The sequence below is a fragment of the Petromyzon marinus genome, chromosome 36, assembly GCF_048934315.1.
Source record: "Petromyzon marinus isolate PM22_M1 ecotype Great Lakes invasive population chromosome 36, UKy_Petmar_22M1.pri1.0, whole genome shotgun sequence".
Lineage (NCBI taxonomy): Eukaryota > Metazoa > Chordata > Hyperoartia > Petromyzontiformes > Petromyzontidae > Petromyzon > Petromyzon marinus.
In genome coordinates this window covers 10,827,050-10,851,905 of record NC_133702.1, presented here as the reverse complement: position 1 = coordinate 10,851,905, position 24,856 = coordinate 10,827,050, and the positions used below count along the sequence as shown (strand labels likewise).

General features: G+C 50.2%; 1 protein-coding gene across 1 annotated transcript; it reads right to left on the bottom strand.

Annotated features, from left to right (window-relative positions):
• Positions 1-5,599: 5,599 nt before the first annotated feature.
• Positions 5,600-23,145, bottom strand: TRABD (TraB domain containing). Its single transcript, XM_032966416.2, has 9 exons — positions 22,708-23,145; positions 12,803-12,908; positions 11,813-11,964; positions 10,325-10,465; positions 9,754-9,864; positions 8,651-8,790; positions 7,424-7,599; positions 6,951-7,050; positions 5,600-6,190 (listed from the first exon to the last, which is right to left on the bottom strand). The coding sequence occupies exons 1-9, from the start codon at positions 22,759-22,761 to the stop codon at positions 6,055-6,057; spliced, it is 1,116 nt and encodes a 371-aa protein (XP_032822307.2). The 5' UTR covers positions 22,762-23,145; the 3' UTR covers positions 5,600-6,054.
• Positions 23,146-24,856: the final 1,711 nt, after the last annotated feature.

The window sequence follows — 24,856 nt, the reverse complement described above, 5'->3', positions numbered from 1 at the left end:
ACACAGCCGTCAGCGATCCTGCCAACGCCCGGTCTGAAATCTCCATACATATAAAAGGCAAAGTTGAGAATGTGTGTGTCTGTTCAAAATGTTGAGCGTACTTCCCGACATGCAACACATTTGAAATTTGCCATGTGGGTACTTTCCAGACTGTACACCATGCAAAAATTATACAAATACACTTTTTTTTAGGGGGGGGGGGGAGAGCTCAATAATGCATTTATTTTTTGCACGGCAAGTGAGCTGTGACGTCAAATCTGTCACGTGATCCTCGCATGTGGAAGCGTAACGCATTGTAGTGTAGTGGTTAGCGCGCTGTGTATGTGTATATGTGTGTCTGTGTGTGTGTGTCTGTGTGTATCTGTCTGTGTGTGGAAGCGTAACGCATTGTAGTGTAGCGGTTAGCGCGCTGTGTGTGTGTATCTGTGTGTGTCTGTGTGTATCTGTCTGTGTGGAAGCGTAACGCATTGTAGTGTAGTGGTTAGCGTGCTGTCTGTGTGTGTATCTGTGTGTCTGTGTGTGTGTCTGTGTGTATGTGTCTGTGTGTATGTGTCTGTGTGTATCTGTCTGTGTGTGGAAGCGTAACGCATTGCAGTGTAGTGGTTAGCGCGCTGTGTGTGTGTGTATCTGTGTGTGTGTCTGTGTGTATCTCTCTGTTTGGAAGCGTAACGCATTGTAGTGTAGTGGTTAGCGCACTGTGTGTGTATCTGTGTGTCTGTGTATGTCTGTGTGTATGTGTCTGTGTGTATCTGTCTGTGTGTGGAAGCGTAACGCATTGTAGTGTAGTGGTTAGCGCGCTGTGTGTGTGTATCTGTGTGTCTGTGTGTGTGTGTCTGTGTGTATCTCTCTGTGTGGAAGCGTAACGCATTGTAGTGTAGTGGTTAGCGCACTGTGTGTATGTCTGTGTGTATGTGTCTGTGTGTGTGTGTATGTGTCTGTGTGTATGTGTCTGTGTGTATGTGTCTGTGTGTATCTGTCTGTGTGTGGAAGCGTAACGCATTGTAGTGTAGCGGTTAGCGCGCTGTGTATGTGTGTCTGTGTGTATGTGTCTGTGTGTATGTGTCTGTGTGTATGTGTCTGTGTGTATGTGTCTGTGTGTATCTGTCTGTGTGTGGAAGCGTAACGCATTGTAGTATAGTGGTTAGCGCGCTGTGCTACGAACCCGAGTTCGATTCCCGCTCACGGCCACCACCGGTGACGATTGTTTTAACCGGTCCTGGGCCTCTCCTAGGTCGACTCAGCCTCAAACGAGTAACTGTTGTGGTGTGTGAACATCGCCACTGGGGAGACAAAGGTGGCCGCGCGTGGTGGATCCAAGTCTCGGGCGAAGCCGGGTAGTACAAGCTAGTAATGTATAAATATCAGTGCGGTGGGCAGAGCCCGCGTTAACACATCCCAAGGGGCATTGATCTCGCTGAATCTGAGACAGACCAGGACCGTATTTAATGACGGTGTGTGGCAAGGTCGCCGAGATCAATCAGCCCGTTTCAGAATTGTTTTTATTGATCAGAAGACTGGAGGAACCCAATGAGCTATGAGGCCGTCCATAAATGACGTCACGCATTTGGGGGGGGAGTCAGACATTTGTGACGATGCGTGACGAGGGGGGGGGGGGTTGAGAAATGTGACGTCACATCAAAATGCGCAACTTTAAATATAGACACGTTCTACTTAATTAAGTATACTTTTTAATAAATGTTTTCTCCTAGAGAGTGCAGCGCCACATTAAATACACACTACAGTGAGGGAAAAAAAAAGTATTTGATCCCCTGCTGATTTTGTATGTTTGCCCACTGACAAAGAAATTATCAGTCTATAATATTAATGGTAGGTTTATTTGAACAGTGAGAGAGAATAACAACAACAAAATCCAGAAAAACGCGTGTCAAAAATGTTATAAATTGATTTGCATTTTAATGAGGGAAATAAGTATTTGACCCCTCTGCAAAGCATGACTTAGTAAATGGTGGCAAAACCCTTGTTGGCAATCACAGAGGTCAGACGTTTCTTGTAGTTGGCCACCAGGTTTTCACACATCTCAGGAGGGATTTTGTCCCACTCCTCTTTGCAGATCTTCTCCATGTCATTAAGGTTTCGAGGCTGACGTTTGGCAACTCGAACCTTCAGCTCCCTCCACAGATTTTTCATGGGATTAAGGTCTGGAGACTGCCTAGGCCACTCCAGGAACTTAATGTGCTTCTTCTTGAGCCACTCCTTTGTTGCCTTGGCCGTGTGTTTTGGGTTATTGTCATGCTGGAATACCCATCCACGACCCATTTTCAATGCCCTGGCTGAGGGAAGGAGGTTCTCACCCAAGATTTGACGGTACATGGCCCCGTCCATCGTCCCTTTGATGCGGTGAAGTTGTCTTGCCTGTCCCCTTAACAGAAAAACACCCCCAAAGCATAATGTTTCCACCTCCATGTTTGACGGTGGGGATGGTGTTCTTGGGGTCATAGGCAGCATTCCTCCTCCAAACACGGCGAGTTGAGTTGATGCCAAAGAGCTCCATTTTGGTCTCATCTGACCACAACACTTTCACCCAGTTGTCCTCTGAATCATTCAGATGTTCATTGGCAAACTTCAGACGGGCATGTATGTGCTTTCTTGAGCGGGGGGTCTTGCGGGCGCTGCAGGGTTTCAGTCCTTCACGGCGTAGTGTGTTACCATTTGTTTTCTTGGTGACTATGGTCCCAGCTGCCTTGAGATCATTGACAAGATCTCCCCGTGTAGTTCTGGGCTGATTCCTCACCGTTCTCATGATCATTGCATGGAGCCCCAGGCCGAGGGAGATTGACAGTTCTTTTGTGTTTCTTCCATTTGCGAATAATCGCACCAACTGTTGTCACCTTCTCACCAAGCTGCTTGGCAATGGTCTTGTAGCCGATTCCAGCCTTGTGTAGGTCTACAATCTTGTCCCTGACATCCTTGGAGAGCTCTTTGGTCTTGGCCATGGTGGAGAGTTTGGATTCTGATTGCTTCTTTGGACAGGTGTCTTTTATACAGGTAACAAGCTGAGATTAGGAGCACTCCCTTTAAGAGTGTGCTCCTAATCTCAGCTCGTTACCTGTATAAAAGACACCTGGGAGCCAGAAATCTTTCTGATTGAGAGGGGGTCAAATACTTATTTCCCTCATTAAAATGCAAATCAATTTATAACATTTTTGACATGCGTTTTTCTAGATTTGTATTGTTATTCTGTCTCTCACTGTTCAAATAAACCTACCATTAAAATTATAGACCGATAATTTCTTTGTCAGTGGGCAAACGTACAAAATCAGCAGGGGATCTAATACTTTTTTCCCTCACTGTACAATGACAAAGGAGTGGCTCAAGAAGAAGCACATTAAGGTCCTGGAGTGGCGTAGCCAGTCTCCAGACCTTAATCCCATGAAAAATCTGTGGAGGGAGCTGAAGGTTCGAGTTGCCAAACGTCAGCCTCGAAACCTTAATGACTTGGAGATCTGCAAAGAGGAGTGGGACAAAATCCCTCCTGAGATGTGTGCAAACCTGGTGGCCAACTACAAGAAACGTCTGACCTCTGTGATTGCCAACAAGGTTTTGCCACCAAGTACTAAGTCATGTTTTGCAGAGGGGTCAAATACTTATTTCCCTCATTAAAATGCAAATCAATTTATAACATTTTTGACATGCGTTTTTCTGGATTTTTTTGCTATTCTGTCTCTCACTGTTCAAATAAACCTACCATTAAAATTATAGACCGATCATTTCTTTGTCAGTGGGCAAACGTACAAAATCAGCAGGGGATCAAATACTTGTTTCCCTCATTGTACAATGACAATAGTTAAAAGCGATTTGAAGCGTGTTTTATTTGGGGGGGGGGGGGGGGCAGAGCTTTGTGACGTCATATTTGAGGGGGGGTCTGACTTGTGTGACGAAAAAGGGGGTAAAAAAATCGTCCAAAATCGCGTGACGTCATTTATGGACGGCCCCATATGGTGCTGTTTTTTCGATAGATGTCCCGGTATTTAATTCCACGCTCGAGACGCCACTATAAGGGACGATACGCAAGGGATTTGTATTTGTTGGGGACACACGCAAACACACACAAAGCCCAATTCAGCCGCAGGCAACCGCCAGAACAATCCGCCCGGCCTGTTGCAGGGCAATCGAGCGAGCTGGCGCCGCCCAATTGCAGTTGCAACCGATTTGTAGCGACGCAAGGTGGACTGAATCAAAGTCCTGGGCTTCCTGCCACCATTGAGTTATGCAGTGGATTGATAAACGGCTCGACATTTCATTATATTCTTTTTATTTACACACCACACAATGGCCCCGTGTGACCAACGCATATCCAGACATCAATCAAACCGCAACGCCTCGGGACGTTTTCGCTGGCCTTGTTGGTTTCACGTGGAAATAATGAGACGCCTGCAATCTGTGGCAGGACTCTGCTTGGAAATGAGACTTGAATCTCGAGGCTTTATTGTGGTTAAACATAGTTTACAATTACGTCAGATTCTAGGCAACTACTTTCTCCCACACGACCTAGGAGTCTCAAGCGTGTACGTGCTCAGAAGTCGTGATTGTGACATATGTGAATTACCTAGCGCTGCAACGATGCATCGATTAAACTTGATCCCTGACCCAAACGAAACGCGCATTGATTCATTTGCCAACAAATCGATTATCATTGTGGAAATCGCAATGAAAATTATACGACGATGTCGTATTTCTGTGTTCATATTCACGCCGACGTGGCCCAGGGGGATAGCAGTGCAATGAGAGGCAGAATGAGATGGACAAACCGGGGCAGAAAAAAAACACAGCACGGACAAATTAAGGACGACAATACAGTACTCATTAGATAATACAAACCAGTACAAAAGTGATTGGAGAACAGCTGTGCCATTGTACGAATACAGCGCAAATTTACAACAAAAAGCAGTGCAGACAAAAGAGACTAAGTGGACAGTCAGTGGACAAGACAACACATAGGGACCAGTACAAAATGTGACACTACTAAAAGAAACAAATTCGGTTTTTTTAACCATTATTTGGCTTACTCCAGCTCCAATTACAAAACATGGCTTTATCTGACAATGTAACACGTTTGCTGAGCATATGAAAAGGAAAATTCTGCACCCCGAGTAGGGATAAAAGCCCGGTGAAGTGACTACACAGAAGTATTAACATCACATCGTCTTCTGGGACTATTTTCTGCATTGCTATCTCCCAGGGTTCCAAATGTAAGCTTTTCCTTGTCTCATGTCATTGAAATCACAATTAGAACATGATTAGGGAGATTATGGCCATGCAGCCCAACCTATGGACCATATAATAAATCCACTGTTAGTGTGTGCTCCTTCAACGGAGCAAAACTAAGTGAACTCTCTCCTAAAACCATCTCGTGGCTAGCATACCTTAACATTGGTGTTTAAAAAGCAGACAAACTGTATGACTAAAAACAAATACGGACAGGGCATGCGGTCACGCTGAACACCATGGCACATGGCCTCAGTGGCCTGAAAAGCGGCACCAAGTGGAGGCCAGTGCAGGCCCTGGATGCGGTTTAAGGGGTGTAGCCGAGAGGCAACGGAGGGAAGGGCGCGAGCATCACGCACACCACAAGGCCACGTCTGTAAAAGTAATTTTTATTACCAACTCGTAATCGTGTAGAGAGCAGCAGAGCCTTCACACGGTGCGGTGTGCAGCTAAACAATCGTGACAACAGCTTTTGACAACGTAACGCTCGCTCCCCACAGACACTCGCTCGTGCTGTCGCGAGGGCTTACGGCGAAAAAAAAACTGCAGATACAAATTGCACATGGTTTTTCAGGTGCATCTGTCCCCTCAATCAGCGCCAGGAAGCGCTAACCCCTCTGCCTAAGCGCACGCAGTCTCATGCAAGTGCCAAGTGTTCAGCAGCAGCAAGGCTGACGCGAGACCGGCGCCTGCCAGGATGTCAGTCACCCAACCACCAGAGAGCTGCTGCGTCTCCCGTCTCTCGCCCTCTGTAAGGCGGCATCCCGATGTTGGGGGACGTTGGTGTTGGCGAGGAAGAAGAGACCGTGGGAAAGGTGTGTGGCCCGGTCACCAGCGAAGGATCCGCACGCCCCAGCGGCCGCCCCAGCGGCCCAGGCGGAAGCAGCCGTATCCAGCCAGACCCAGCACAGTGGCCTTCAGGATCAGCCTCACCGCGCGGGCAGTGCGCGTTGGCGGAGGTATCCTGAGACAAAGACAACGATCCCCCATATATAGCCTTAACATACTGTAGGAGCAAGTGCTGTTAGCTGACACTTATGAAGGCCGATACTGCACACGAGGGGGTGGGGTAGCCAGCACCGCACCCAAGCGCCCTAGTGCTCATGTTTACACGCCGCAATAGGCACTCTTTTAAGGGTGATTCGACCTAAGGGAGGCCGAGGATCGGTTAAAATATTTGCCACTGTTATTGGTCGTGAACGGGACTCAAACTCAGGTGGTTGGATTCATAGTGCAGAGCGCTAACCACGAAATTGCCATTCCCCACAAATACGCGCGTGTGCGGAGCACGGCGTTCACACTCTCCTTCTTCACTATGCGCCTGAGTTATTGGGACCAATGGATCGATTCACTTCTTAAATTTGATTCTTATGCTCACAGTACATACACAGCATCACACGCTTGAGAGTCAATTTGTGAGTTATGCAACCGAATGATGTGTGTATGTAAATTGCATGCTGTGACAATTATGCTAATGTTTGGAGTAAAAACTGTACAAATGACACAAAGACTGAGAATACAATCAAGGCAGCTAAATATTCCAAATAAACACAATCTATTCTTTACGTGAATTGTAACCTCAAATCATAACAATCTTTTGAATCTCGGGGGGGGGTAGGGGGGGACAGTGGACAGGAGAATAAGTGCTCAGTGGCTGCCAAAACTTCTCGCATCAGAGGAGCAGTGCAGGCCTCCTATGCAACCGTGCATCTCCACGTGATCACCTGACGACAGCTTGGATGTCCAGGGGGAGGTCCCAGTTTTTCTCAATGCCGGGGACGTGGCCAATCCCCACCACGCCCACCACCACCGCCGGTACTGGTGCTGTCACAAACAAAGACAAAGAGCCCCCGTATAGCCTTTAACAGACTGTTGGGGCAAGTGCTGTTAGTGAGCATCTATGTCTCCCCAGTGGTGATATTTACACACTGCACCAGGGACTCATTTGAGGTCGAGTCGACCTAGGGGAGGCCCAGGACCAGTTCAGATAGTCGTCACCGGTGTTGGCCGTGAGCAGGAATCAAACTCAGGTCGCTGGGTTCGTAGCGCAGCGCGCTAAGCGCTACACTACCGCTCCTTCAACACACACAAGTTGGTAATGTGGCTGTGAATGAGTTCAGTGAGCGGCGATGCGACTGTGGATGTCTTTCCGCATGTGCGCGGGGTGGAGCGGGGGGAGTGAGGGGGTGGCGGGTACCGGCGTGCCGCGAGTGCGGGGGCCGCAGTGGCCGCGCCGCCTGCCGTAAAGTGTATGCCAGGTAAATGTCGCGCTCCGACACGATGGTGCGGTGAAGGTCTGGGAACTCCCCGATCATCTCCGCCATCGTCTGCTCAAGCAGATCCTTCTGCTTGCACCGCTCCACGTCCTCCTTACTGACCACACGCGAAAACTTACCAACCACACAACCCCCTTACTAGCCATACGTACACTAACCACACGCACTATTAATAACCGCATGCACACGACCCACACAAAATGTCAAACCCACAGCCATCACTTACTAACCCCGCACCCTCCTTACTAACCACACATATACACATTTACTAAGCAGGTGTACCACTTATTAACTGCATGCACACGACATGGTGTGCCACTTACTAAGCACTAGGGTAAACAAAAATTGTATCGTCTGATCTGCTAATAATCGCAATGATCCTTGAATTTTCTTCAAATATTTAATTTCTTTACAAATTGTTTTTTTAATGTCAAAATCAGAAAAAAATGTCAAAGTAAATAGCTATAATCCATGAAACTAATGCTTTTCGGAAAAATTTTTGGCATGGTAATGACGTCATTGTTTTAAAAGCTTGTGGATTATAAACGTTATTGCAATGAATAAAATACACATGGCAGGCAGACTTAAGCTGCGTGAACTGCAGTTGCAGAACGTAAGGGATTCTTCATGCAAGCAACAGCAAAGTACAAATACGATTCAATGAAATTGTGCAATAACTACAAAGTTATGGAAAATAAATATTGTGATAATTATTGTATCGTGATATTTTATTTTGTATCGTGTCTCAAACGATTATATCACAGCAATCCTAAAAGCTGCGAACCACACACACACACACAACTGCATTCCAGCTGCTGGAGCAAGTGCCGTTAGCGCGCACCTACTAAGGTAGGGTATGGCGCTCGAGGATGTGGCGTGGACATTTTACTCAGTTTGATTATGCAAAGCAACATTGTCCCCCGACTGAAAAAAGACATGGCAAGATCCTCTTGAAAAAGTCCTGAGACTCAGTGAGGCTTTCCTGGGTAAATATACAAGATCATAACAATAACACATCATAAAAAACCTTGTCAACCGTCCTTACTTAAGCACCCGGTAACCACAGACTTCTCTGCTACACAACAACATGCCGACTAAAAGTCCCATACATCTGCCAACTAGACGCACCTGCACACACAGGGCCCTACCTGATGGGGTCGGACATGAAGACTAGCCCCCATGTGAGCTTGAGCTTCTGCCAGAGCGACAGCGCTGCAATGGCTCTCTTGAAGGTGATGGGGATGGGGCGGTCTCCCAGCTGGAATCGGCACAGGGGCACGTGCCCGGCCTGGTGCACACAACGGAAAAAGACAAAAGATTAAACCGTGTAGCCTATAACAAAATGTCGGGGCAAGCGCCGTTAGTGAGCATCTGTGAAGGTGGCCAACGGCACGCCCAGCCGCCTTTGTCTCCTCAATGCTGATGTTTACACACTGCACCAGGTACTCATTTCAGGCTGCTGAGTCGACCTACGGGAGGCCCAAAATAGGCAAAACAAAATTGCCGCTGTTATTGGTCGTGTGCGGAAATTGAACTTGGGTTGCCAGGGTCGTAGCGCAGTGCACTAACCACTACACTGCCGTTGTGTGCGTATCCATGCACAAGAGCACACATGCGTGTGCACACTACTAGCCTTTATGTTAAGTGCACTTTGAGGCCCAGTGAAGTGTGAAGGCTCGCTGGAAGGTCTCGGGAGAGACCCAACTAATATTGGCTAACTGAGATACCTGGCAGGTACACACACAGGCGTGTTAGCAAACAACCATTACCAGACTGTTGGAGCAAATTTCCATTAGCGAGCACCTATTAAGGCTGGCACGGTGGAGGAGAGGGTGGAGCAAAGACAAAGATCCCCAGTAAAGCCTTTAACAGAGTGTTGGGGCAAGTGCTGCTAGCGAGCACATAAAGACTGGCACTGTACACTAAGAGGTGGGTGACCAACACCATGACGGGCCACCTTTGTATCCACAATGCTGACATTTTCTTACAGATGGCACCAGGTACTCATTTAAGAACAAGTTCAGATAATCCTCACTGGTGTTGGTTGTAAGCAGGAATTCAACTCTGGTGGCCGGGTTTATAACGCAGTATGCCAACCACTACAATAACGCTCCACACACTAGCATACGCATGCATGCATATATACACACACACTGCACAAACGCTTACAAACTTGAGACGGTGCTCCACCAGTTCAATGTCACATGTAGTGATGCACACTGCGTACACACAGCAGCGGTAGGGCAGCTACCTCCTGGTAAGCTGTGCGGAACTCCCCTCCGGGTGCCATGCCCAGCTGCTCCGTGATGTGAGCCGACACCTTCAGCAGCAACATCTGCATCAGCCCTGACATAAGGCCGTTCTGCATGCCCACAAACACACACATACACACACACAAAGGTAAATATTCTCCATATAGACATACTAAGTATTGGGGCAAGTGTGTTACCAAGCACATAAGACTGCCATGGCATATAAGCGGGGCTGGTGTGGCCAAAAATACACGCAGCCCATCTGTGTATCCGGAGTGGTAATGTTTACACAGCGCATCAGGTACTAATTTAAGGCCTAGTTGCCCTTGGGGAGGCACAGGACAGGTTCATAAATTATTTCCCTCTAATGTTGAGTTCCGCACTGACGTTACCCACAGACATTCCACAAACATTCACATAGGAGACTGTGTGGAGGGTTGAAGAGAAAGACAAGAGGTGGGAAAGGTAGGATAGTGTGTGGAGGGGTGTAAATTGTGATGGGATCGGATGAGGAGCCTGTGGGGGGCGATCGGAGGCTTCATTTACAGGTGCAGGTGAGGAGTCGGGCACCTGCTTGATGGCCTGCTGCAGCTTGTCAAGGCTGAGCTCGCGAGCCTCCCGCAGCAGCGTCGTCTCATCCAGCTTCAGCATGGACACGCGGTACTGGCACAGCTCAACCAGCACCACGTCCGGCTGCACCGCGCGAATCGTCTGCGCCGTGCCACCACAATCGCCGACGGAAACGGTCACCCAGTGTGGCCGAGATATGCCACTGTGAGTCTTGCCATCCCCCCGCCCCCCCCGGCTCCATGGAATGTGCTCAGGTGTTACTGGCGCCCGAGCGCTGCTGATAATAAAGCTGCAAGATTCGCCTTTCTTGCCGACGTATCCTGGTATCTTCAACTCACACAATGCTCGGCTGACATCGTAACGCCCCCTGGGGTCTGAACTTTCACTTCACAGCTTCTCAATAGGGTGGCCACGATATCGTTTTTCACAACACGATACAGGATTAAAGTTCATGATGTGACGTTTAGCGCAAGATCAGTTTCCCAAAATGATGTAATTGCATTTCACAATTTTGTTGCATCAATGGTCTGCTTTGCTGCACTTCCAGTACAAATGAAGGTTACTTAAAAGTCCATTGACTGCACTTATTTCAGTGATGCTGTCCCTTGCACAAAAGTAATGAGTAAACAACGAAATTAATTACAGCACAACAGCCCTGCTGTCATTTCCTCTGGAAAACATACTGCAAAGCACAAAGTTCATTGGTGATGGCTACTGAATTTGTATATATTCAGGATGTTTTTTTAATAGATTTATATTTTTGTCTCCCAATTATTTCAATTGTATTATTGGCATCATGTCAAGACTCAAAGTATCCATTTGGAACTCTCACACAGCAGTGTGCCACTCGTGTTACCAAAGAGCCCACGAAAGTAGAAATCGTATAACCACTTCTGAAATCCATTCAATTGACCATTTTTATCTACAAAACTAAGGGAAAGGGTAAAGGGAAAGTACATTACCACACACCCTGCTACAGAGAGAAATAACCTTCGCAATATTACAAGAAAGCAAAACCAATATTTAAAAAAATGTTAGGGCTGAAGTTTAGCCACGTTAAATGTTCAACTCAATGGGGAAATACACGGCAGCATAAATCTCCTACTGTGAAACCTAGCAGGACCCTCATCAACAAAAAGTCTTGAGACTCATAAAAAATTTAACACAAATGTAAACTTACAACGTGCATGGTATTCACTCACTCTCGAGAACGACTCAAGTGCAAGGAACCACAGACGAGTGGGCAGACAGTCACACGGTGAGCGGGCGCTAAAAACTGTCCCAGGCTCTCTAGCTTGTGATCCACCGACTCTCGGCAACCACAGTGCTGGATTACAGGTGTGCGCCGCCACCACCGCCGCCTGGCTAAAAAAATAGGTGAGGTTTTCCTGGGTTAATGTCACGACTAATGTCCAAAGAAAACTATAATTTCGTGGAGCTACCGGGTAACTGGACTAAAACTTGAGAGGGGAGGCGATTTCACGTTACCGTGGCGACGTCCTCCTTGCTGCTGTCACTGAAGTGCGCCGTGCCGACCAGGAACACGCGCCCACCGTCCGCCGTGTGTAGCTCCGTCACCGTGTCGGGCAGCACAGGCCGAGTGTGCCGCATCGCCTGCTTGCCTTCCCACAGCGCCATGACTAGGGTGCGCGAAGACAAAGGTCCCCCCATGTTTGTGGTGTGGCCATCGTCACACATGACTGCATTCGTCTCCTCTGTGCCGATGTTTTGGACACCGCGCAAAGTACTCATTTGAGACCGAGTCGAACTAGCAGAGCCTCATGACCGGTTCAAATGTTTAATGCCGATGTTAGCTGTGGTTGGGAATTGAACTCGGGTCACTGGGTCTGTAGCGCAGTGCTACCCACTGCACTCACACTCACCATATTCACACAAAATACAAGGACACTCTATAGCCTTTAACATAATGTTGGGGCAAGTGCTGTTGCGAACACCTATGAAGGCCGGCACGGCACACAAGGGGGCGGGTAGCAAATACCACTCCAGGCCACCTTTGTCTCCCCAGTAGCGATGTTTACACATCGTACCAGGTACTCATTCGACCTAGTCGAGGCCCAGGACTGGTTCAGATCAGCAATGGTGTTGGCTGTGAGCAGAATCGAACTCGAATCGCTGGATTCGTAGCGCAGAGCGGCTAACCAGTATGCGACCACTCCCCATTTTATACACACAGCCTCACAAACACACAAATAGACACACAACAGCAACAACTGCTGCCATTCTCCACGAAGTGATGGCGACATCACCACAGCGGTTTTTCCAGGATAGGTGCATTTGAGGCCACATACAGTGTGAAAGGCAGGAAGTCACAGGACAGACCGAGGTGTCAAAGATTAATTTATTGAGATGACTAGCAGATGCACCGCTAGTGCTTCTCACTATGCCAACTTGCACACATACCGTCGTACAGTCACAAGAGGTCAGAGGAAGTGCAGATAACAATCCGGGGTTACAAACCAGCACTGTCAGCATCATACTCGTCAGCGTTCCCGTGCAAATGCCGATGAGAACATCCAGCCCAATCGTTGCTTCCAGAGGGGGTAGGGGGCGGTTCCATGTAACCCTGGGTGGCACAGGAGCACACAAACAAACATGGGCATGTATTGCTTGCATCACACACATAGTTAAAACCCTTGCTCAGTGGGAGGTTGCTGTTTCTCATCTGCTGTCTCCCACAGTCTGGAATTCTTTATCCCAGTCATCCATGCTGATCACTCAGTGCCAACCTCTCGCCCCTCTCATCTTATTCTACTCCCCTACATGCACTCTCCTACCTCTCTCACCTCATCTTACTCCATGCTACTCCACGTGCCGTCCTACCTCTCCCCTCTCATCTCACTCGAGATATTCCCCTTCAAGTACTCTACAAGGAGCCAAGGCTTTCTGTCAAAACCCCCAGTGAACCTTCGCTCAGTGGGAGATCGCTCATTCTGCTCTGCTGCCTCCATTATCTGGAACTCACTTCCCCCATTAGACCGTGTTGTCTATAAGTCCACTCAACGCATTCCTTTTTTTTACTCTGCCTACAAGTGGCCGACCACCTCTCTATGAAATTAATATGACGATTTAATTCCTCTCCAGGGCCTTGAGATGCAGTCACGTTGAGATGATACATACATCCACCCTTTACTTTAGTGCATATTCAGCTGACATTTCCATTGTAAAGGTGATTTGTTGCACAAATGCAAAAAAATAAGCCATCGCATTATTTTTCATTTGTTCTTGTGCATCACTGCCAACAACGTGCTGTGCAATGTAAAAGTCATTTGTCAATTCACTGCTGAGTAAAGGCCTCTCCACACGCTGTGTTGGTTATGGGGCTTGTTTGACCATACCTCGCCATTCTGGTCAGTGTACGCTGGTAACGGATGGGGGCTTCCAGGACAGGTTCAGATATCATGCGCCACTGATGTTAACAGAGGCCAGGAATCAAACTCGAGTAGCTGGGGTTCATAGTACAAGACTTTTTCATGAGAGAAACACAACATTCCTCATGCAAATTGCAACAAAAACTTTCCACGTAAATTAAGGTTTGCTAAAATTTGAATCTCCATTGCTATTGTAGGAGGGTGGCACGATGATTAGTTGCGGGTGATATCAGAACCGGTACCAGTCCTCCGTCCTTCATCAAGCTGAACCGACCAGCCCGTTCACGTAAGGTCTATCACCCCCCTTCGACCGAAAAGGCGTGGGGAGACCATTCATTATCCAGCAGTTGATTGATAAAGGACTATACATTATTATTGTTACGCTGTATACATACCCATGCCAAATATAATGCGACTATCTGAAACAAAACAAAAAAAGTATTTAACTCTCCGTGCACACACGACTTGCCTGGGCATTCCAATAGCACGTGTGCATTTTCCCACACACACAATCGTAATATGCTTGGCACTATACGCACACGTACATTGTCACGTACTGTATAACCATTTACATTCCTGTCAACCCCTTATCGGTGCCGACTTTATTACAGACCAATTCAGACCTTATTGGTCACCCCGCGCCCTTATAAATATCAACGTTCATCCATCAACAAGGGAGAAACACAAACGAAACATTGTTTTTTGCCCGTATTGAAACGGATGTACGCCGTATGGATCTGAAAACTCAATTTCCCTGTACAAGAATACGGGTTAAACCGTATGGGTTGACAGGTTTGCATTTACCACCCCTTCCCATGTAACTCAAGCTCTATAGTTAAAACGTAGGAACCCACATCCCCGGCACACACACACACACCCAACTTGATGTGCCACATTTCACCCAGTGTACTACACCCTGAATATAATATATCATAATACAATGTGGATGTATTTATGCGTCCTAATGCGACCCCTTCTCAAGACGATGAACAGAAACGGCAGTGGGCACATTTGCTGTAAATCCAGCAAGTGGCAGTCGGTTATTGGCAGATAAACAGAGGAAGGATGCGAGCCTGGGATCTGAACCGCACAGACGGCTGTTGGAAGGGAGTTCCAAATGATGTCGGCAGCAGAGAATTCGTGAACCCCCACTGGGCAAAGGGTGACTTTGTGCTTCAAAATACGTCTTCGATTGCTGGTGCGGAGGGTTGAGGGGAGCAGAGGGAGATGAGAGGAGGTTAGGGGTGTGTGGAGTGAGATAGTAGGGGGTGAGTGCGTGGAGGGGAGTAGAGTGAGATGAGAGGGGGGAGTGAGTGGAGTGAGATGAGAGGGGAGAGTGAGTGGAGTGAGATGAGAGGGGAGAGTGAGTGGAGTGAGATGAGAGGGGAGAGTGAGTGGAGTGAGATGAGAGGGGAGAGTGAGTGGAGTGAGATGAGGGGAGAGTGAGTGGAGTGAGATGAGAGGGGAGAGTGTGTGGAGTGAGATGAGAGGGGAGAGTGAGTGGAGTGAGATGAGAGGGGAGAGTGTGTGGACTGAGATGAGAGGGGAGAGTGAGTGGAGTGAGATGAGAGGGGAGAGTGAGTGGAGTGAGATGAGAGGGGAGAGTGAGTGGAGTGAGATGAGAGGGGAGAGTGAGTGGAGTGAGATGAGAGGGGAGAGTGAGTGGAGTGAGATGAGAGGGGAGAGTGAGTGGAGTGAGATGAGAGGGGAGAGTGCGTGGAGTGAGATGAGAGGGGAGAGTGAGTGGAGTGAGATGAGAGGGGAGAGTGAGTGTAGTGAGATGAGAGGGGAGAGTGAGTGCAGTGAGATGAGAGGGGAGAGTGAGTGGAGTGAGATGAGAGGGGAGAGTGCGTGGAGTGAGATGAGAGGGGAGAGTGTGTGGAGTGAAATGAGAGGGGAGAGTGAGTGGAGTGAGATGAGAGGGGAGAGTGTGTGGAGTAAGATGAGAGGGGAGAGTGTGTGGAGTGAGATGAGAGGGGAGAGTGTGTGGGTGAGATGAGAGGGGAGAGTGAGTGGAGTGAGATGAGAGGGGAGAGTGAGTGGAGTGAGATGAGAGGGGAGAGTGTGTGGAGTGAAATGAGAGGGTAGAGTGGAGTGAGATGAGAGGGGAGAGTGAGTGGAGTGAGATGAGAGGGGAGAGTGAGTGGAGTGAGATGAGAGGGGAGAGTGAGTGGAGTGAAATGAGAGGGGAGAGTGAGTGGAGTGAGATGAGAGGGGAGAGTGAGTGGAGTGAGATGAGAGGGGAGAGTGAGTGGAGTGAGATGAGGGGAGAGTGTGTGGAGTGAGATGAGAGGGGAGAGTGAGTGGAGTGAGATGAAAGGGGAGAGTGAGTGGAGTGAGATGAGAGGGGAGAGTGAGTGGAGTGAGATGGAGAGGGAGAGTGAGTGGAGTGAGATGAGAGGGGAGAGTGAGTGGAGTGAGATGAGAGGGGAGAGTGAGTGGAGTGAGATGACAGGGGAGAGTGAGTGGAGTGAGATGAGAGGGGAGAGTGAGTGGAGTGAGATGAGAGGGGAGAGAGGTGGAGTGAGATGAGAGGGGAGAGTGTGTGGAGTGAGATGAGAGGGGAGAGTGAGTGGAGTGAGATGAGAGGGGAGAGTGAGTGGAGTGAGATGAGAGGGGAGAGTGAGTGGAGTGAGATGAGAGGGGAGAGTGTGTGGAGTGAGATGAGAGGGCAGAGTGAGTGGAGTGAGATGAGAGGGGAGAGTGAGTGGAGTGAGATGAGAGGGGAGAGTGAGTGGAGTGAGATGAGAGTGTGTGGAGATGAAAGGGGAGAGTGAGTGGAGTGAGATGAGAGGGGAGAGTGAGTGGAGTGAGATGAGGGGAGAGTGAGTGGAGTGAGATGAGAGGGGAGAGTGAGTGGAGTGAGATGAGAGGGGAGAGTGAGTGGAGTGAGATGAAAGGGGACAGTGAGTGGAGTGAAATGAGAGGGGGAGAGTGAGTGGAGTGAGATGAGAGGGGAGAGTGAGTGGAGTGAGATGAGAGGGGAGTGAGTGGAGTGAGATGAGAGGGGAGAGTGAGTGGAGTGAGATGACAGGGGAGAGTGAGTGGAGTGAGATGAGAGGGGAGAGTGAGTGGAGTGAGATGAGAGGGGAGAGTGAGTGTAGTGAGATGAGAGGGGAGAGTGAGTGCAGTGAGATGAGAGGGGAGAGTGAGTGGAGTGAGATGAGAGGGGAGAGTGCGTGGAGTGAGATGAGAGGGGAGAGTGTGTGGAGTGAAATGAGAGGGGAGAGTGAGTGGAGTGAGATGAGAGGGGAGAGTGTGTGGAGTAAGATGAGAGGGGAGAGTGTGTGGAGTGAGATGAGAGGGGAGAGTGTGTGGGTGAGATGAGAGGGGAGGTGAGTGGAGTGAGATGAGAGGGGAGAGTGAGTGGAGTGAGATGAGAGGGGAGAGTGAGTGGAGTGAGATGAGAGGGGAGAGTGTGTGGAGTGAAATGAGAGGGTAGAGTGGAGTGAGATGAGAGGGGAGAGTGAGTGGAGTGAGATGAGAGGGGAGAGTGAGTGGAGTGAGATGAGAGGGGAGAGTGAGTGGAGTGAGATGAGAGGGGAGAGTGAGTGGAGTGAGATGAGGGGAGAGTGTGTGGAGTGAGATGAGAGGGGAGAGTGAGTGGAGGTGAGATGAAAGGGGAGAGTGAGTGGAGTGAGATGAGAGGGGAGAGTGAGTGGAGTGAGATGAGAGGGGAGAGTGAGTGGAGTGAGATGAGAGGGGAGAGTGAGTGGAGTGAGATGAGAGGGGAGAGTGAGTGGAGTGAGATGACAGGGGAGAGTGAGTGGAGTGAGATGAGAGGGGAGAGTGAGTGGAGTGAGATGAGAGGGGAGAGTGAGTGGAGTGAGATGAGAGGGGAGAGTGTGTGGAGTGAGATGAGAGGGGAGAGTGAGTGGAGTGAGATGAGAGGGGAGAGTGAGTGGAGTGAGATGAGAGGGGAGAGTGAGTGGAGTGAGATGAGAGGGGAGGAGTGTGTGGAGTGAGATGAGAGGGCAGAGTGAGTGGAGTGAGATGAGAGGGGAGAGTGAGTGGAGTGAGATGAGAGGGGAGAGTGAGTGGAGTGAGATGAGAGTGTGTGGAGATGAAAGGGGAGAGTGAGTGGAGTGAGATGAGAGGGGAGAGTGAGTGGAGTGAGATGAGGGGAGAGTGAGTGGAGTGAGATGAGAGGGGAGAGTGAGTGGAGTGAGATGAGAGGGAGAGTGAGTGGAGTGAGATGAAAGGGGACAGTGAGTGGAGTGAAATGAGAGGGGAGAGTGAGTGGAGTGAGATGAGAGGGGAGAGTGAGTGGAGTGAGATGAGAGGGGAGAGTGAGTGGAGTGAGATGAGAGGGGAGAGTGTGTGGAGTGAGATGAGAGGGGAGAGTGAGTGGAGTGAGATGAGAGGGGAGAGTGAGTGGAGTGAGATGAGAGGGGAGAGTGAGTGGAGTGAGATGAGAGGGGAGAGTGTGTGGAGTGAGATGAGAGGGCAGAGTGAGTGGAGTGAGATGAGAGGGGAGAGTGAGTGGAGTGAGATGAGAGGGGAGAGTGAGTGGAGTGAGATGAGAGTGTGTGGAGTGAGATGAAAGGGGAGAGTGAGTGGAGTGAGATGAGAGGGGAGAGTGAGTGGAGTGAGATGAGAGGGGAGAGTGAGTGGAGTGAGATGAGAGGGGGAGAGTGAGTGGAGTGAGATGAGAGGGGAGAGTGAGTGGAGTGAGATGAGAGGGGAGAGTGAGTGGAGTGAGATGAGAGGGGAGAGGGTGTGTGGAGTGAGATGAGAGGGGAGAGTGAGTGGAGAGAGATGAGAGGGGAGAGTGAGTGGAGTGAGATGAGAGGGGAGAGTGAGTGGAGTGAGATGAGAGGGGAGAGTGATTGGAGTGAGATGAGAGGGGAGAGTGAGTGGAGTGAGATGAGAGGGGAGAGTGAGTGGAGTGAGATGAGAGGGGACAGTGAGTGGAGTGAGATGAGAGTGTGTGGAGTGAGATGAGAGGGGAGAGTGTGTGGAGTGAGATGAGAGGGGAGAGTGAGTGGAGTGAGATGAGAGGGGAGAGTGTGTGGACTGAGATGAGAGGGGAGAGTGAGTGGAGTGAGATGAGAGGGGAGAGTGAGTGGAGTGAGATGAGAGGGGAGAGTGAGTGGAGTGAGATGAGAGGGGAGAGTGAGTGGAGTGAGATGAGAGGGGAGAGTGAGTGGAGTGAGATGAGAGGGGAGAGTGAGTGGAGTGAGATGAGAGGGGAGAGTGCGTGGAGTGAGATGAGAGGGGAGAGTGAGTGGAGTGAGATGAGAGGGGAGAGTGAGTGTAGTGAGATGAGAGGGGAGAGTGAGTGCAGTGAGATGAGAGGGGAGAGTGAGTGGAGTGAGATGAGAGGGGAGAGTGCGTGGAGTGAGATGAGAGGGGAGAGTGTGTGGAGTGAAATGAGAGGGGAGAGTGAGTGGAGTGAGATGAGAGGGGAGAGTGTGTGGAGTAAGATGAGAGGGGAGAGTGTGTGGAGTGAGATGAGAGGGGAGAGTGTGTGGGTGAGATGAGAGGGGAGAGTGAGTGGAGTGAGATGAGAGGGGAGAGTGAGTGGAGTGAGATGAGAGGGGAGAGTGAGTGGAGTGAGATGAGAGGGGAGAGTGTGTGGAGTGAAATGAGAGGGTAGAGTGGAGTGAGATGAGAGGGGAGAGTGAGTGGAGTGAGATGAGAGGGGAGAGTGAGTGGAGTGAGATGAGAGGGGAGAGTGAGTGGAGTGAAATGAGAGGGGAGAGTGAGTGGAGTGAGATGAGAGGGGAGAGTGAGTGGAGTGAGATGAGAGGGGAGAGTGAGTGGAGTGAGATGAGGGGAGAGTGTGTGGAGTGAGATGAGAGGGGAGAGTGAGTGGAGTGAGATGAAAGGGGACAGTGAGTGGAGTGAAATGAGAGGGGAGAGTGAGTGGAGTGAGATGAGAGGGGAGAGTGAGTGGAGTGAGATGAGAGGGGAGAGTGAGTGGAGTGAGATGAGAGGGGAGAGTGAGTGGAGTGAGATGACAGGGGAGAGTGAGTGGAGTGAGATGAGAGGGGAGAGTGAGTGGAGTGAGATGAGAGGGGAGAGTGAGTGGAGTGAGATGAGAGGGGAGAGTGTGTGGAGTGAGATGAGAGGGGAGAGTGAGTGGAGTGAGATGAGAGGGGAGAGTGAGTGGAGTGAGATGAGAGGGGAGAGTGAGTGGAGTGAGATGAGAGGGGAGAGTGTGTGGAGTGAGATGAGAGGGCAGAGTGAGTGGAGTGAGATGAGAGGGGAGAGTGAGTGGAGTGAGATGAGAGGGGAGAGTGAGTGGAGTGAGATGAGAGTGTGTGGAGATGAAAGGGGAGAGTGAGTGGAGTGAGATGAGAGGGGAGAGTGAGTGGAGTGAGATGAGGGGAGAGTGAGTGGAGTGAGATGAGAGGGGAGAGTGAGTGGAGTGAGATGAGAGGGGAGAGTGAGTGGAGTGAGATGAAAGGGGACAGTGAGTGGAGTGAAATGAGAGGGGAGAGTGAGTGGAGTGAGATGAGAGGGGAGAGTGAGTGGAGTGAGATGAGAGGGGAGAGTGAGTGGAGTGAGATGAGAGGGGAGAGTGAGTGGAGTGAGATGACAGGGGAGAGTGAGTGGAGTGAGATGAGAGGGGAGAGTGAGTGGAGTGAGATGAGAGGGGAGAGTGAGTGGAGTGAGATGAGAGGGGAGAGTGTGTGGAGTGAGATGAGAGGGGAGAGTGAGTGGAGTGAGATGAGAGGGGAGAGTGAGTGGAGTGAGATGAGAGGGGAGAGTGAGTGGAGTGAGATGAGAGGGGAGAGTGTGTGGAGTGAGATGAGAGGGCAGAGTGAGTGGAGTGAGATGAGAGGGGAGAGTGAGTGGAGTGAGATGAGAGGGGAGAGTGAGTGGAGTGAGATGAGAGTGTGTGGAGTGAGATGAAAGGGGAGAGTGAGTGGAGTGAGATGAGAGGGGAGAGTGAGTGGAGTGAGATGAGAGGGGAGAGTGAGTGGAGTGAGATGAGAGGGGAGAGTGAGTGGAGTGAGATGAGAGGGGAGAGTGAGTGGAGTGAGATGAGAGGGGAGAGTGAGTGGAGTGAGATGAGAGGGGAGAGTGTGTGGAGTGAGATGAGAGGGGAGAGTGAGTGGAGTGAGATGAGAGGGGAGAGTGAGTGGAGTGAGATGAGAGGGGAGAGTGAGTGGAGTGAGATGAGAGGGGAGAGTGATTGGAGTGAGATGAGAGGGAGAGTGAGTGGAGTGAGATGAGAGTGTGTGGAGTGAGATGAGAGGGGAGAGTGTGTGGAGTGAGATGAGAGGGGAGAGTGAGTGGAGTGAGATGAGAGGGGAGAGTGAGTGGAGTGAGATGAGAGGGGTAGTGTGAGTGGAGTGAGATGAGAGGGGAGAGTGAGTGGAGTGAGATGAGAGGGGAGAGTGTGTGGAGTGAGATGAGAGGGGAGAGTGAGTGGAGTGAGATGAGAGGGGAGAGTGAGTGGAGTGAGATGAGAGGGGAGAGTGAGTGGAGTGAGATGAGAGGGGAGAGTGATTGGAGTGAGATGAGAGGGGAGAGTGAGTGGAGTGAGATGAGAGGGGAGAGTGAGTGGAGTGAGATGAGAGGGGACAGTGAGTGGAGTGAGATGAGAGTGTGTGGAGTGAGATGAGAGGGGAGAGTGTGTGGAGTGAGATGAGAGGGGAGAGTGAGTGGAGTGAGATGAGAGGGGAGAGTGAGTGGAGTGAGATGAGAGGGGACAGTGAGTGGAGTGAGATGAGAGTGTGTGGAGTGAGATGAGAGGGGAGAGTGTGTGGAGTGAGATGAGAGGGGAGAGTGAGTGGAGTGAGATGAGAGGGGAGAGTGAGTGGAGTGAGATGAGAGGGGTAGTGTGAGTGGAGTGAGATGAGAGGGGGAGAGTGAGTGGAGTGAGATGAGAGGGGAGAGTGTGTGGAGTGAGATGAGAGGGGAGAGTGAGTGGAGTGAGATGAGAGGGAGAGTGAGTGGAGTGAGATGAGAGTGAGTGGAGTGAGATGAAAGGGGAGAGTGAGTGGAGTGAGATGAGAGGGGAGAGTGAGTGGAGTGAGATGAGAGGGGAGAGTGAGTGGAGTGAGATGAGAGGGGAGAGTGAGTGGAGTGAGATGAGAGGGGAGAGTGAGTGGAGTGAGATGAGAGTGTGTGGAGTGAGATGAAAGGGGAGAGTGAGTGGAGTGAGATGAGAGGGGAGAGTGAGTGGAGTGAGATGAGAGGGGAGAGTGAGTGGAGTGAGATGAGAGGGGAGAGTGAGTGGAGTGAGATGAGAGGGGAGAGTGAGTGGAGTGAGATGAGAGGGGAGAGTGAGTGGAGTGAGATGAGAGGGGAGAGTGTGTGGAGTGAGATGAGAGGGGAGAGTGAGTGGAGTGAGATGAGAGGGGAGAGTGAGTGGAGTGAGATGAGAGGGGAGAGTGAGTGGAGTGAGATGAGAGGGGAGAGTGATTGGAGTGAGATGAGAGGGGAGAGTGAGTGGAGTGAGATGAGAGGGGAGAGTGAGTGGAGTGAGATGAGAGGGGACAGTGAGTGGAGTGAGATGAGAGTGTGTGGAGTGAGATGAGAGGGGAGAGTGTGTGGAGTGAGATGAGAGGGGAGAGTGAGTGGAGTGAGATGAGAGGGGAGAGTGAGTGGAGTGAGATGAGAGGGGTAGTGTGAGTGGAGTGAGATGAGAGGGGAGAGTGAGTGGAGTGAGATGAGAGGGGAGAGTGTGTGGAGTGAGATGAGAGGGGAGAGTGAGTGGAGTGAGATGAGAGGGGAGAGTGAGTGGAGTGAGATGAGAGTGAGTGGAGTGAGATGAGAGGGGAGAGTGAGTGGAGTGAGATGAGAGGGGAGAGTGTGTGGAGTGAGATGAGAGGGGAGAGTGAGTGGAGTGAGATGAGAGGGGAGAGTGAGTATAGATGAGAGATGAGAGGTAGGAGAGTGAGTGGAGGTGAGTAGTGAGGTGAGAGGGGACAGGCAGACACGTGTGAGTCCATCATGATAAGTAATCTGGGTCTGGACTGGGAGCCGGTGGAGTCCGTCACGGGAGAGTTTGTCGAGGAGGGGAGTGCAGGGCCTCACCTGCTGCTCCCTCTCCACGGGGTCGTCCTCGGTGTCGCTCCCGTCGCTCGACATGACTCAGTCGTAACGGTCCCGGTGGTGGGGGGGGGGGTGCGAACGTCGACCTGAGGTAACGGGGCCCGGGAGTAACGCGGGCTCAGAATAAACTGCACCCCGGGGTAACGCAAAGTAACGAGGGTGTCAGGCCGCGCGCACTGTACTACAGTGCGCGCCACATCAGCACTCTCGCTCTCTCTTCTCTCATCCCCCCAGCTCCTCTCTCCCTCTGCCTCCCCCTGCCCGGGCCTCTCTTTGGCTGTCTCTGCGGACTCCGCGAGGCGTCGGGGGGTGCTCAGAAGGGAGCTGTTGCTCGCACCGCCGCTGTCTTCTGCTCCTGGCTCCCACACCCTGGCCCCATCACCACCCCCACCCCCCACCCCGGCACCTGTGAATTGTGGCGTCATCGCAGTTGCAAAATGACGTCACCGTAAATTCAGTTCGATGGCGTCACACTTGGTTATGTGGGGTCGTCGTTGCAAGGGTTGTAAAATTACGTCACAAAAAACTTCAGTTGGATGGCGTCACATTTGGTTTGGTGGTGTCCTCGTTGCAGGAGTAGTTGTGGAATGACGTCACAATCACTTCAATTGGATGGCGTCACACTTGGTTTGGTGGGGTTCTCGTTGTAGGAGTAGTTGTAAAATGACGTCACAAGAACTTCAATTGGATGGCGTCACACTTGGTTTGGTGGGGGTTCTCGTTGCAGTTGTAAAATTACGTGACAAGAATTTCAGTTGGATGGCGTCACACTTGGTTAAGTGGGGTCCTCGTTGCAGTTGTAAAATTACGTCACAAAATAATTCAGTTGGATGGCGTCACACTTGGTTTGGTGGGTCCTCGTTGCAGGTGAAGTTGTAAAGTGACGTCACAATAATTTCAGTTGGATGACGTCACATTTGGGTTGGTGGGTCCTCGTTGCAGTTGTAGTTGTAAAATTACGTCACAAGAACTTCAGTTGAATGGCGTCACACTTGGTTTGGTGGGGCCCTCGTAGCAGGTGAAGTTGTAAAGTGACGTCACAAGAATTTCAGTTGGATGACGTCACATTTGGGTTTGTGGGGTCTTCGTTGCAGTTGTTCTTGTAAAATGACGTCACAAGAACTTCAGTTGAATGGTGTCACATTTGGGTTGGTCGGGTCCTCGTTGGACGCAACACCTTGCTCGCACATTGACACGCAACGATCACGAGCGCCGTTGTGGAGAATTATAGCTGCGGAATGTCATCAACAATTGGCTCAGGTGGCCGTGTCCTGTTCGACACTTAATGATTGTTTTTTGTGACTGATGGGGATGTGTTAACAATAGGAATAGAAGGGTTTTTTTGTGGTTAGTTCGCGTAAATGTAAATGTGTCGTGAAACCCGCCACCACCCGACACAGCCATTCAGTAAGGCTTGCCACGGCAACAAAACGTGCCAATTAGTTACTAGTTCAGCACACCGGTGTGTTGGAGAGTGAACCCACAACGTTTACAATTCGAGTCCGACGTTTCACTGGTAATTACAACAACCAGCATCATCAGGCGACAGCCAGAATTGTGGAGAAATCTTTCTGTTGCGAACTAACCAAAATACATCTCTGTTAAAGATTTAACTTTAATATGGAAAGACAGATATTGGGAGGCGAGGCGAATTCGCCTGCTGATTGATTTCGTTATTTTATGCCACACACCAATGATGATTGTTTTTTGTTGATGCACGTGGCAATGATTACCTGTGACGCCATCACACAAAGTCGCAGCGCGCGTCGCAACCGGCACCCTCCTCTGGTGACGTAATAGAGTGACGTCACGGAACAATTGAATGACGTGCCGCGGAGCGACGTCTAATGAAGTAATGACGCAATCGCGTTACGACTTTAAACCGCCCTGCGGTGTAAAAACACGCGACAGTGACGTAATCGCCGCATTGGAAGCTCACGCCGAGGATGACGTCATCGCACGACGACATCGACCGTTTGTAAAATGTAAACACAATTGGGAGGGACGAAGACGTCACATCAAGATAACTTTTATTTTATTTTGATTATAAAAACAGACGCCGATTAAGGCTCCGATGAGGAGGCGCAGATACGCACGCATCGACTAACATAATATTTGTTTATATTCTTAA